At 34.1% G+C, this 13,173-nt stretch overlaps 1 protein-coding gene across 1 annotated transcript; it reads right to left on the minus strand.

The window, feature by feature from the left end:
- Window positions 1-290: 290 nt before the first annotated feature.
- On the minus strand, window positions 291-1,501 carry LOC142607932 (uncharacterized). Its single transcript, XM_075779616.1, has 2 exons — window positions 987-1,501; window positions 291-711 (listed from the first exon to the last, which is right to left on the minus strand). The coding sequence occupies exons 1-2, from the start codon at window positions 1,348-1,350 to the stop codon at window positions 701-703; spliced, it is 375 nt and encodes a 124-aa protein (XP_075635731.1). The 5' UTR covers window positions 1,351-1,501; the 3' UTR covers window positions 291-700.
- Between the last annotated feature and the right edge of the window lie 11,672 nt (window positions 1,502-13,173).

A 13,173-nucleotide genomic window follows, 5' to 3' on the forward strand; every position in this document is an offset into this window, starting at 1 on the left:
AATTAGACCATAAGTTGTAAAAAGCTCAAATGGATACACTGTCTAATTCTAATGATTATGATTTGGGTTATCAGCCTTCACTCTCTTCAGTGGATCAAAATGATCATTCAACCTCAGGAAAAAAAAAAAAAAAAAAATTTCTTATTTTAATTATTATCAATTTAGGCTGGTTTTTTTTAGTACAATAAAAAAGGAGAAAAAATATTTAATCATAGACCAATGTTGATTATTTAATTCACATCAAAAAAAAAAATTTTATCAAAAAAAAATATTGCATGCTATAGTCATAATTATTTAATTTAACAAATTAATCATAGACCAATATTACAAGTTCTTTTTAAATAGGGGTAAATTTGTCAATTTAAAAATATTTAATCATTTCCTCTCCTCTCCATCCTAATTTTTAAAACATCAAAACAAGGGGAAGGGCTAATTACTCCCTTCCCCCTTACTAATTATAAAAACATCCAAACAAGGTGGAGGGTAATCATTCTCCTCTACTCTCCTCCCCACTACTCCCCTCCCCTCTACTCCCCTCTACTCTCCTCCCTCTCTAAACTCCCAAACAGGCCATAAAGAAGGCGCCTCTCTGCAAATCTTGGACTGGCGTAAACGGCAGACAGCAACCACGGAGTATTGGAATACATTGGAGAGATCAAAGCATGAATTTCTTGTTCCGTCGTGGCAAGCTCTGTCACACTCACCTGAGAGCTATCCCAAAGAAACCATAAACCACCAGATAAACCAATAGCATTAGCAAAAATAGCCCCATCAAAAGGCAACCTGTCAGCAATCCTTCTTGCCCTATCACCACTAGCTTTAGTCTCGGTTAGGATCAAAATAGCAGGATTATACATACGAGTCAAATCAATAACATTATTACAAAAGGTGGGGCTAAGAGTACCCCTACAATTCCAAATAATTAAATTCATAACTACTAAACAAGAAAGGAAAACCAAAATCTTAGGAGGCATTTGGGACCTCACCTTCTTCCTCACAGTGCATGTCCTCAATAGGCATTACGGCTGCCTCCAGCTGGTCACAAAGAAGCATGTCAACCTCTCCCTCATCCCTCTCATCCACGACCCTTTGTCCTGATCGGAGTGCCGGGTCAATCCGCTTCAGGGGACAAGAAGAAAAGCACACGATGACATGCTCCGAGGGACTTAAGCTAGGCTGATTCGCAATCTCCATCAGGTGCGGTCTTGCTGAAATAGACCTCGGTAAGCTCTCCAAACCATCCTGACTACCGGTTCCTCCCTTAAGCTCAGTCACCTTCAGCTGAACACGATCCTTACCCAAGCCAAGAAACTGCTCCTCCCCATGAGCTCCTACACCGATCGGCTCCATAGAGGGAAAACCTGAACCCCCGGCTCTGAACTCACGAAACTCGGTACCCAAAGAAGTCGATGAACCCGATGAGCTCCTCCCTTTGCCTAGCGCCGTTGACTCAGTAAAAGGGTTAGCTCCCACTTCTTTCCAAACTGAAGTTTTTTTTTGTGCTATCTCTCATCTCCACAGCTACACGGGTTTTCTTCTTTGTTTTCATTGACTTTGGACCTATTGGGCTTGACATTTAAAATTTTGCCCCCATGCATGGGCTTATTCAATGTACCGGGCTCATTAAGTTGCTCCCCTTGGTTTGGGCCAAAATCTGGATTTAAAACAGAATAGCGCGCTCTCTCCTGGCTGTCCCCATCAACTGTATCAGCATCTAGCGCACGCCTAGAAGAGTTAGGAGCGCTGTTATGCCTTGGGTTTCGGCCATCATCCCCTAAGTGTGAAATTTGACTTCTGCCTTTTAGGGTGTTTCTGGTTGATTGCTTTTTTCGTGCAACAAGGACCCAAGGTCCAAAGGTATCCGCTGCCTCATCTGACACTTTTTCTTTGTCTTCATCTTGGTTGATTCCCGTTTCACCCTCTGCTCCACCCTTCGCCGGCGAGTAGATCTTGTAGTGGCAGTTTTCCGCCTTGTGCCCCACACGACCACACACAAAACATAGGGAGTTAATCCCCTCATATTGGACAGGTTGGTCAATCCCTCCCATCTTCAAGAGTTTCACAATCGGTTCATTGAAATTTACTTGAACGCAAAGCCGAGCGAACCTTCCTCATGATTTAGTTGCCGTGTGAGCATCAATCCTTAAAACCGGTCCAATAGCCTCTCCTATCTCCCTCAGTGCAACCGGTTCATAATACTCTATTGGAAGCTCAGGGAGACGAATCCATACCACCACAGCTGAAAGGTTCGCTTTGGATGGTTTGAAATTAGGTTCCCAACGTCTAATAGATAAATAGTGCCCTCCTACAAACCACAGTCCTTCCCTGAGAACTCTGGCATGATCCTCCTTAGCTTGAAACTTAATTAGAAAAAAGTCATTCCCTAAATCAACACAATCCATTTTCCCAATAGGTTTCCACATACATGTAATACGAGAGTGCAAGAAATGATATCCCACTGTTTTCCCAAACACCTTGGCAATTAGTGCATTCAACCATGGTGCTCTAATTCTCATTTTTGTGCTTCCAAAGAACCTCACAGCCTTCTCCCCGATTGGCAACTCCGAAAATTCATCATCAGATTCCGCCTCAGTGTCCATACTCTGCCCAAAACTGAATGCTTGTTCGAAAGCCCCAGGCATCTCTCCAATCAACTTTTCCTTATACAACCTGTTCCCCTCCTGTGTGGGATGGGGAGAGACAGACCGTGGGGAGCCCATCCCATGATTTTCCTTAACCTTTTTCGTGCTCCGCTAGAGCTCTGCATCTTCTTCGTGTGACCGAATGGCTGATTCGCTCATTAGCAAGATTTTTACCTGCAAACTCTATTGGTAGCGGTTAGAAAAATCTTTCTGTCGTTTAACAGATTACTCCATACGTATTTACACTTTTGTAGATATTAGGAAACGTTGACCCGCTATTAAAATGGATTCATGAGACGTTGTAATGAAATAGCGAAGGCCTTGCATTCTGAATATGAAGATTTTTTATTTTATTTTATTTCTTTGATGGCTTGTTCTTAGTTTTTACAAATGAACTTGAGCATATTCTAGAATGACCCTTTGTAATACCCGAAAAAATATATATTTAAAAGGAGTGGTATTTAAGTAAATCTTTTTGTGGGGTCAATTTTGTAATTAATATTATTAAGGGAGTTTTTAGAAAATTAGGTTGAAAACCTAGCTATATATATAAGCTAATTAAGTTAGAGTAAAACGATAGATATTTTAGAGGAGGACTTCTGAGTTTGTTCAGGTAGTGAAAGATTGACAGAACACTTGAGGTGATATCTAAGGATTTTAGAAGAAGTGTTAGGGAGAAGTTCCTTTTGGTATGACTTTTGGAGGTAAGTAACCTTATCTTAATTGGTTTTATTTTGCGTATTTTAACAACTGAAAATTGTTTACGGTTGTTACAATTTTATTTCTATTGTATTACTGATTTCAATAAAGAATTTTCACAAATATATATAAGTATTGAATATAAGATTTATTTTATTTAATTGTTTTTTTAGCTATATCGATTTAAAGTAAAGAATATAGAAATATCACAAATATATTTGAATACTGAATATATGATTATATATATGCATTTGAATGAGATATTTTTTTGTTTGAACTATGATTTGATATATATGATTTTGGACAATCTGACTATGTTTGACTTTGATACCCAACCAATGGGGGTATTCATTGGTACTCTGATACTCAAACCAATGTGGGTTATTCATTGGTACTCTTAGGGCTGTCCACGGGTTGGGTGGGTAGGGTTTGTGCCCAACCCGCAACCGACCCACCGGAGATCAGGTGGGGAGGCGCCGGACCTGCAACCGACCCGTGTTAGGGTCGGGTTTTACGGGTCGGTTTCCCGTCGGGTGAGCGGCGGTTTCGGGTGAGGCCGAAACCCGCCGGAAAACACCGAGAATCGCCCAAATCGTTAAATCTACGGAAAGAAATCAACGGAAAACACCGAGAATTGCCTAAATCGATGGAAAACATTTCCAAGATCCGGTGAAGATTTCGTTAAATCCGACTATTTTTCCCCCAAATCGTACCGAGAATCGCCAGATTTGGTGTATTTATGCCGGATCTGATTGTTTTGGTCACCGAAATGTACCAAATCAAGCTAAAAACTTGTTGGAATCGCTGGAGAATTCGCCAGAAATTGATGTCGTCGGGCGGGTCAAGTTTCACGGGTTTTGAAGAAGGGGACTCGAAACCGACCCGTCCGACGTCAAGTTTTGGAGCTGGGGACCCGAGTTCGCCAACCGGAGCAGTTGAATCGGGTGAACGCGGGTCGGGTACGGGCAGGTTGGGCAGGTCACCAAGTGTGTTGGACAGCCTTAGGTACTTTGATACCCAACCAATGGGAGTTATTCATTGGTATTCTAATACCCAAACCAATGGGGGTTATTCATTGGTACTCTGATACCCAGCCAATGGAGGTTATTCATTGATATTCTAATACCCAGTCACTGAGATATAGCGTGACCATAGTTATAAGATTGTTAAGAATATGAATTACATTTGAATATTTGAACTATTTTGGGTCCTTAAAACTACATATGTGATTTTGGAAATGTTTGAGTATTTAAACTATGTTGAGTCACTAAAACTGCTTATGTGTTTTTTGGAACCTATTGTGAGTTATAGCTTTTGATATATGAAAAAACTGACTATTTTCTAAACTATCTATGATATATTTGTAAGATTAAAGTATGTGATCTATGTGCAATTCATTATTTTAAGACTATGAAACTTCTTCAGTTATTTTTGAAAACGCATAGTATATTATAACTTTTAAAAACACATATTACATCTTATACTTTACAGATCTATTGCTTGATGGAACTTATTAAAATTTTGGTTACTTATTGAGTTGTCAGCTCACCCCCTTTTCCCCCTCCAGTTTCAGATTGTGAAGAAAAGCAAGTTTTGGAAGTTTTGATGTTGTGTTGTAAGTAGGGAAAGAAGCTTAGTGATTTTGGAATTAGATGGCCTTGTAATAGTCTTATATCTTTTGGTCAATTTGCATTATTTACATGAGGTTTGGATTTTGTTCCTTTTAAATTATTGGAGATTTATTCATAAAGAAATTTTTGAGGTATTTTGAATTTATTTGATGAAATTTTTTAGGATAATTGTTAGTGCTAAGAAGGCCTTGTATGCTTGTAGGGTGATTACTTTATAAGTGTGTGGCCGTTGTCACGTGCCTATCTTTATGGTTGGATTCGGGGCGTGACACCCTTTAAATGGCTTGTGTACTTTCTTTTTCAAGTTTGTTCTTACAAATGAACTTTGGCATTCTTACAAATGCGCTTTCTTTTTTGCTATAATATCCATCTTTTCTCATAATATTTAGGGCACATATGGTATACTCTAATAGAATAGCTATTCATGTGGAATAAGTATTTAGTTGTTTGGTTGTGTTTTGTTACAAGGAATTGCTATTATTTTTCTCTAAAATAAGGAATAGCTATTCCTTTATAAAAGCTATATAATCTCTATTCCTTAACCCTATAAAGATAAAATATCTAAATTCTCATTGGCTCCCCAATAAAAAAAAATCCGCTAGTCTCTCTCTCTCTCTCTCTCTCCACTAGTGCCATTATGATCGTGCCATAATCTTCAAGATGTTAGAATGAGTAAGCTAGAACTGAAGTCCTCGTGTAATGCTTTTTGCTTTTTATTTTATTGGTAACTGACCTATTTGGAGGACTATGAAATTTCTCCTCAATTATGAGGTTGCTATACCTAGAAATGGAGCTGTGTTCATAGCAAAAATGGCCAAATAGCACTATGTGGCGAAATATTCAACAATTTATTATTGTTTGCAAAATATTTAGTAGTCTACCATTATTTTGTAACTCAAATTTACACGTAACTCAAGTTTGTTGCATCAAGTTCCTTAAAAATGTGCCATGGTAGCACCCTGTGATCTGACATTTTGTAATTAAAATGTTCATATAAAATTCGAGTTTATGAAACTCGAGTTCCTTATAATATAAAACTCGAGTTCTGTGTAAATTTTAATGTAGAACTCGAGTTCTAAATAAATTTTTATACATGTGTGGTGGGCTTTTTTGAGATTGTGGGTTGAGCTTCCTCCTGCCACACTATGGCCCGAAGGTTTTGGGTAAGAGAGTCAGGATTGGTCTCATTGCAACTTACCTCAATCTAGCTTGTGCGTAAACTAGAGCCCCTTTGTTAATACCTCGGTCACATGCCCATGGCAAATGAGACTGTTTCAGGAAAGTTATGGCGGGCAAGTATAATATAACAACAATGAAGGAAATGCACTCACTGTTAGTCAGGACAAGCAAAGAATTCCCAAAAAAATAATAGAGAAAAGAGCAATATGGCAATAAAGGTGCAATAAAATGACAATAATGAAGATGAGATAACACCAATATTTAATCAATAAGAAAACAAAGAAGAAACGGTTAGTCTGCTGCACTTGGTTGCCTTACGGAGTTGAGACCAATAAGGGAACCACTTCTTCAAGGTGGGTAACCTTACAGGAAGGTCCTACCATGGAAATTACCCACTTTGAGAGAATATGCCTAAATGGTTTATGCTCAGAAAAGAAATTCTTAATCCTCAACAGAGGGTAGGCTTTTAGATGGAGAGAAGGGATTAACTTATTGGTGCATACTTGCCGTCTCACTCTTGCTTACTCTCTCCGTTTTTCTTTCTTTTTCTTCTCTAAGTTTTCTGGTCTATATCTCTTGTTATGTTTTTTTGTGATGTGTTGTGTTGCGTGTTGCCTCCATTCTGTTGTTGTGTTCTATCTTGTGTTGTTCCTACTATGCATGGCGGAGGCTCCTTTTATACTACTTGTCGTGACTGGGTTTTTACCATTTCACTCCTTAACCACTTTTTTCTGGGTGTGGGTGTCCTTCCTGACCACTCTCTGGTTTGTCAGTTGCTCAGCCACCACCACTTATCTGTGCTGGCCGTGTCACATCCCATTACCAGGTGAAGAGCCTTATTTTTTTTGCTTGTTCACCATGGCATTCCCATCCGGATAAGGGTGGGCGTTCTCTCTTACTAACCCTATGGCATGCACCTAGTAATTCCAACTCATCTTTCCCTCTTTTAGGTAGTATGTCTTCCCAGTAGGACATTTCCCCCAAAAGAGTTTGAGTGGGAACCCTAGAATAGGCTTCCCCCTTCCCCCTACCGCTAAATCACACCCTCTCTTACCTCTAACTCATGGTCCACCACTCCCGTATTGGCTAGGTACAAGTTGGTGGTGTTTGGGCCTTGTGCGTGCTCCAATTCCATGTTTGTCCATAACTTGTCTGCTTCTCATGGGTTTGCCATGACCTGAAGCCTTATCTGTGTATTCAACTGCTCATCCTTGGCTTCTTGTGGCGTGAATGGATTTCTGAGCCTTTGTTCATTATAGCTTGCTTCCTTCCTAGACTAGGTCTTGCTTGATTATGGGTTATCCTTCTTTTAAACCCGTTCTTTGTTCCTTCCATGGGTCTACTAGCACTTCTGCCCTGCCATCTTGACATTCCTGCTGTGCTATTGTATGACTCGTACTTGCTGGGCTTTCCTTTGGGTTTGTTGTACACTTTTCCTTTGCTTAATTCCAACGGCCCAAAGTTGTCATATGGCTAGCATTCATACTAGTTTGGGATTTCTTGACCCGTTCCATTGCCTCTAAGCTTTCTTGGTCCATTTCATCCATTTGGGCATCCTCGACCCATTTCCTTCTCTTAGGCATCTTGACCCATTCTAATTCTTCACTTCTATGGGTCTTTACTAAGTCTTTTAGGCTTCCTCAGCCCAAATTTCCATATCATTTTCCTTTGGGGTTTATGGGCTTGTCATCAACCCCTTACTCACTTAATTTATTACTTCGGACCTCTTCGGCCCATTCTTGCTTGTTTTCCCTTTCTCATAGTGCCCATGGGTTTATTACTTCTCTCTCTAGGCTCCCTTAGACCTGCTTGCTTTCTTTGAGACCCATTTGCTATTTTCTAGGCCTATGATTCAATATTTTTGTCATTCGGGCTTAATGGGTTTTCTTCCCAATTTACTAACTCTTTTTCCTCTCATATTGTTGGGCTTCTTCCTACTATTGGGCTTCTTGCCAAAATGAGTATCAACAACATGGAATATGATTTTCTGAGAAGTGAGTATTGTGTAATCATCAATATATATATATATATAAGCAGAGACCTTATGTGGGAATGTATAAAGTCCTGCCATGTGGCTCTCTAAACTTTCATTTAGTTTTTTAAATTTTTTTCATTAAGTTTTTAAACTATTACCCAATAACTTATAGCAACTTATTTTTACTATTAGTTATTGATATGGGTTGAGATTGACAATTAGACCAAACAAATGTAATTCCTTAAAAACAAATGACTACCTTCTCAAAGTAGACAAAAAGCCCAAACCCAACTATTATGATTTATGACCCAAGTTTGAACTCTCTCAGCCACGTGTAGCTCAAAACCTACAATGTCTGACCCACCCCCATAGTTGTGTACATCAAAGGTTAAACCTATGTGTCTGGCATTATCCTCGAAAAATGTTAAAGCTCTGTGCAAATAGTAATTAGTATTTAGAGTGTAGACTGTGGAAAGATTTATCTTTTTCTTTTTCTTTTTGTATGATACTTTACTTTCAAGAAATAAAGTACTGGGTAAATTTTTTTTTTCACATTTTTTTTTCTAATGTAAAGTTTATATTATTAAGTGGATTATAAATATTTAAGATAGTAATTAGTATTTAGAATGTAGACAGTGGAATGATTTATCTTTATCTTTTTTTTTTATTCTTTTTATATGGTACTTTAATTTCAAGAAATTAAGTATTGGTTAAATTTTTTTTTTTCACTTTTTTTTTTCTTTTGTTAATTTTATATTATTAAGTGGATTCTAAATATTTAAGATAGTAATTAGTATTTAGAGTGTGGACTATGAAGTGATTCATCTTTTTTTTTTTTCCTTTTTTTTTTTGTATGGTACTTTACTTTGAAGACTATGGAGTAATTTATCTTTATCTTTTCTTTTTGTAAATTTTATATTATTAAGTAGATTATAAATATTTAAGATAGTAATTAGTATTTAGAATGTGGACGGTGGAGTGTGAAGTGATTTTTTTTTCTTTTTGTATGGTACTTTAATTTCAAGAAATAAAGTACTGGTTAAATTTTTTTTTTCACTTTTTTTTTCTTTTGTAAATTTTATATTATTAAGTGGATTATAAATATTTAATATAGTAATTAGTATTTAGAGTGTGGACTGTGGAGGGATTTTTCTTTTTTCTTTTTGTATGGTACTTTACTTTCAAGAAATAAAGTACTGAGAATTTCTTTTTTCTTTTGTAAGTTTTATGTTACTAAGTGGATTATAAATATTTAAGACAGATATTAGTATTTAGAGTGTGGACTGTGGAGTGATTTATCTTTATCTTCTTCTTTTTTCCTTTTTGTATGGTACTTTAATTTCAAGAAATCAAGTACTGGGTAAATTTTTTTTTTCTTTTGTAAATTTTATATTATTAAGTGGATTATAAATATTTAAGATAGTAATTAGTATTTAGAGTGTTGACTGTGGGATGATTTATCTTTATTTTATTTTTTTTATCTTTTTCTTTTTGTATGGTACTTTACTTTTAAGACTATAGAGTGATTTATTTTTATCTTTTTATCTTTCTTTTTCTTTTTGTATAGTACTTTAGTTTGAAAAAATCAAGTATTGGGTAAATGTTTTTCACTTTTAAGAAAAAAATTATATTATTAAGTAAATTATAAATATTTAAGATAGTAGTTAGTATTTAGAAGGTGGACTGTGGAGTAATTTATCTTTATCTTCTTTTTTTCTTTTTGTATGGTATTTTACTTTCAAGAAATCAAGTACTGGGTAAATTTTTTTTTTCACTTTTTTCTTTTGTAAATTTTTTATTATTAAGTGGATTATAAATATCTAAGATAGTAATTACTATTTAGAGTGTGAACTGTGGAGTAATTTTTTCTTCATTATTTTTTTCTTTTGTAAATTTTATATTATTAAGTGAATTATAAATATTTTAGATAGTAATTAGTTTTAGAGTATGGACCGTAGAGTGATATATATATATATATATATATATATATATATATATATATATATATATATATATATATATATATATATTTTTTTTTTTTCTTTTTGTTTGGTACTTACTTTCAAAAAATAAAGTATTGGGTAAACTTTTTTTTTCTTTTGTAAATTTTATATTATTAAATGAATTATAAATATTTAAGAAAATTATTAGTATTTAGAGTGTGGGCTATTGAATGATTTATCTTTATCATTTTTTTTTCTTTTTGTATGGTACTTAAGTTTTAAGAAATCAAGTACTAGGTAATTTTTTTTTTCAGTTTTTTTTTTTTTAAATTTTATATTATTATGTGGATTATAAATATTTAAAATAGTTATTAGTATTTAGATTATAGACTATGTAATGGTTTATCTTCATTTTTATTTTTATTTTTTGTATAGTACTTTACTTTCAAGAAATAAAGTACTGGGTAGTTTTTTTTCACTTTTTTTTTTCTTCAGAGACCTCATGCGAGAGTGCCTGAGATCTTGCCATGTGGCCCTTTAATGTTTCATTTAGCATTTTTTACCTTTTTTCATGGTAACTTCTTTTTACTATTATATAAATTTAGCATTTTTTACCTCTTTTTATTAATTTTTTTACTGTTACCCAATAAATCATAGTAACTTCTTTTTACTATTATATAAATTAGCATTTTTTTTAATCACCCAAGCCCAGTTATTATCTTACAAATTATGACCCATGTCTAACCTTTTCCACGTGTAAATCAAAATCAAAACTTTTACCACTTACAAACTCTCTCCTCCTCCCCCACGTATAGATGATACTTCCAGTAAATCAAAATCAAAACTCTTACCCACTTACAAACTCGCTTCCTCCTCCCTCACGTATAGATGATACTTCTAGAAAATCTCATTCTCATGAAATCATGTCTTCATTTTGTATAACTGATACTTTTAGAAAATCTCATACTCATGAAATCATGTCTTCATTTTTCCCCAATTTTAATTCAATATGTTTTTTTTTATTAATAATGTTTTATGCAATTTATGCAAACAAATTCTCTTTGTCATCAACCTATGCAACAAAAATATATATAAATCTTGAAATCCCTGAGATTGTTGAAATAATTGACAAGTGCATATTTCTAAAATTTATAATAAGAAAAAAAGTATAATAAATAGCATATACTATCTCACAAATTGTCATTTACTTAATATTTTCTTTAAAAAAAATCAATGATAGGAATGATAAAAAACATGATCCTACAAAAGAAATACCAAAAATACATGCAAAACAATTTTCATAGGAAGATTTTCTATGAAATAGGTTTGTTAATCATTTCAAATTATGCTCATCATTTGCAAAAATAATACATCATATTATTTACATTAAAAAAATAATACATATTAATTTCAAAGTTCATTGTAAGATGCAAACTGCTTGGGTATAACATTGATACAACAATAAGTTGGTATTACTTTTCGTGCATGCTTTGTGAAAGGAATGTCAAACCGCAAACAGAATCATTTCAATGTGCAAAATGTGAAACAAAAACAAATCTTTCTATCCCAAGGTTAGAGGCACTCACATTAACTACATACTCTCCAAATATTTATAATATATTCATCTCACTATAACTGCTATATATATACAATTGCAAACTACTTCAGTTACAAGATTCAAATTGAAGTTTTTGATTCAACTAACAAAACAACTTTTGAGATATTTGATCAAGATGCCGAGAAAATCCTAAAAAAATCTACAGGAGATCTTGCTTAAAAATAAACTGAGGTACAATTTATTTAAATTATTGTAAAAATATTGATATTGTAGAAGGAATCCTACATGATTTGAAAAAAGAAGAAGAAGAAGGATTTTCCTACTTTATTTGAATGAATTCAATCTAAAGGATGGTTTTGAAAATTACATAGTTGCTAAGATTTTTGATGCACCTTCAAATGACAAAAAGGTATGGAAAAAAAATACACAATCCAATATGCTATATTAATTCCTTTTGCTGCACTATTCCAAAATTAGCCCAAAAAAATTATAAAAACATTTACAAAATTTGTCACATCATTGAAATTTAATATGAATGCAAATACCTATGAAAAATCTTAGCAATAAAGTCCAAACTTAGTAAGATCCAACCAAGAATCTCCCGGTGCCAACAAAAGGAAAAGTGGTGAAAGCTCAAAATACCCCTCAACAAGCTTTATAAGTGTCACCATACCACAATAACAAAGCATTGAAAAAACCAAAAAAAAAAATCGTAATGAAACTTTTGATCACATCACATAATAAAAATCAATAATATAAAAAGAATTAATATACTTTGATCAACTTTTGTAATACAATATTACTCCAAAGTTGTTTTAATTATTGCCCATTAGTTGAACAAAATAATTATAATAGATATGTGTGTACAATTTATAATTGTTATTTTTTATGATAAACTCATTAGTAACAAAGTTTTATGATAAATATGCTATAATATATGTATAACATTTGCAAAAAAAATTTACATAAAACATTACAATATTTTCCGTGCATCGCATAGGCAACTTACTAGTTTTTATAAAAAGAAAACATTTCTCATCTCTCATTTAGTCACTCTTCCCATATGCAGCCCAATCCAGGTCTGTGAGCAATCCTTCTACCTGGTCACCATTGAAATCATCCATCTCTCTCTACCTCTCATTTTACTGGAAACCCAAATCCTACTACGATGTCGGTAACTCAATCTGTCTCCTGGTAGCATATTTGATCCATCAAATTTAACACCAAAAAGTACGATTCTTAAGCGTAGTGGGTTTAATTTAATTTTTCTTGTTAACATTGATGCTAATATGAAGTTGATGCTACAATAAACCATTGTCATTGTAGCGTTGTTGAATTTTCAATTTATTTGGGTGTATTTTGTTAAAATTTGGATGTTTATGGTTGAAAACTAATTCTTGATATTACTAAATAAACAACATATTTCATTTAAATAATTCTAATTTTGGACTTACATAACTCAATGTCATGTTGCAACAGTTTAGATGTATATGGATATGTTGAATTTAGCTCAGTATGTTGCTATGTTAAGCGACACTAGCTATGT

Source organism: Castanea sativa, chromosome 8, assembly GCF_040712315.1.
Source record: "Castanea sativa cultivar Marrone di Chiusa Pesio chromosome 8, ASM4071231v1".
Lineage (NCBI taxonomy): Eukaryota > Viridiplantae > Streptophyta > Magnoliopsida > Fagales > Fagaceae > Castanea > Castanea sativa.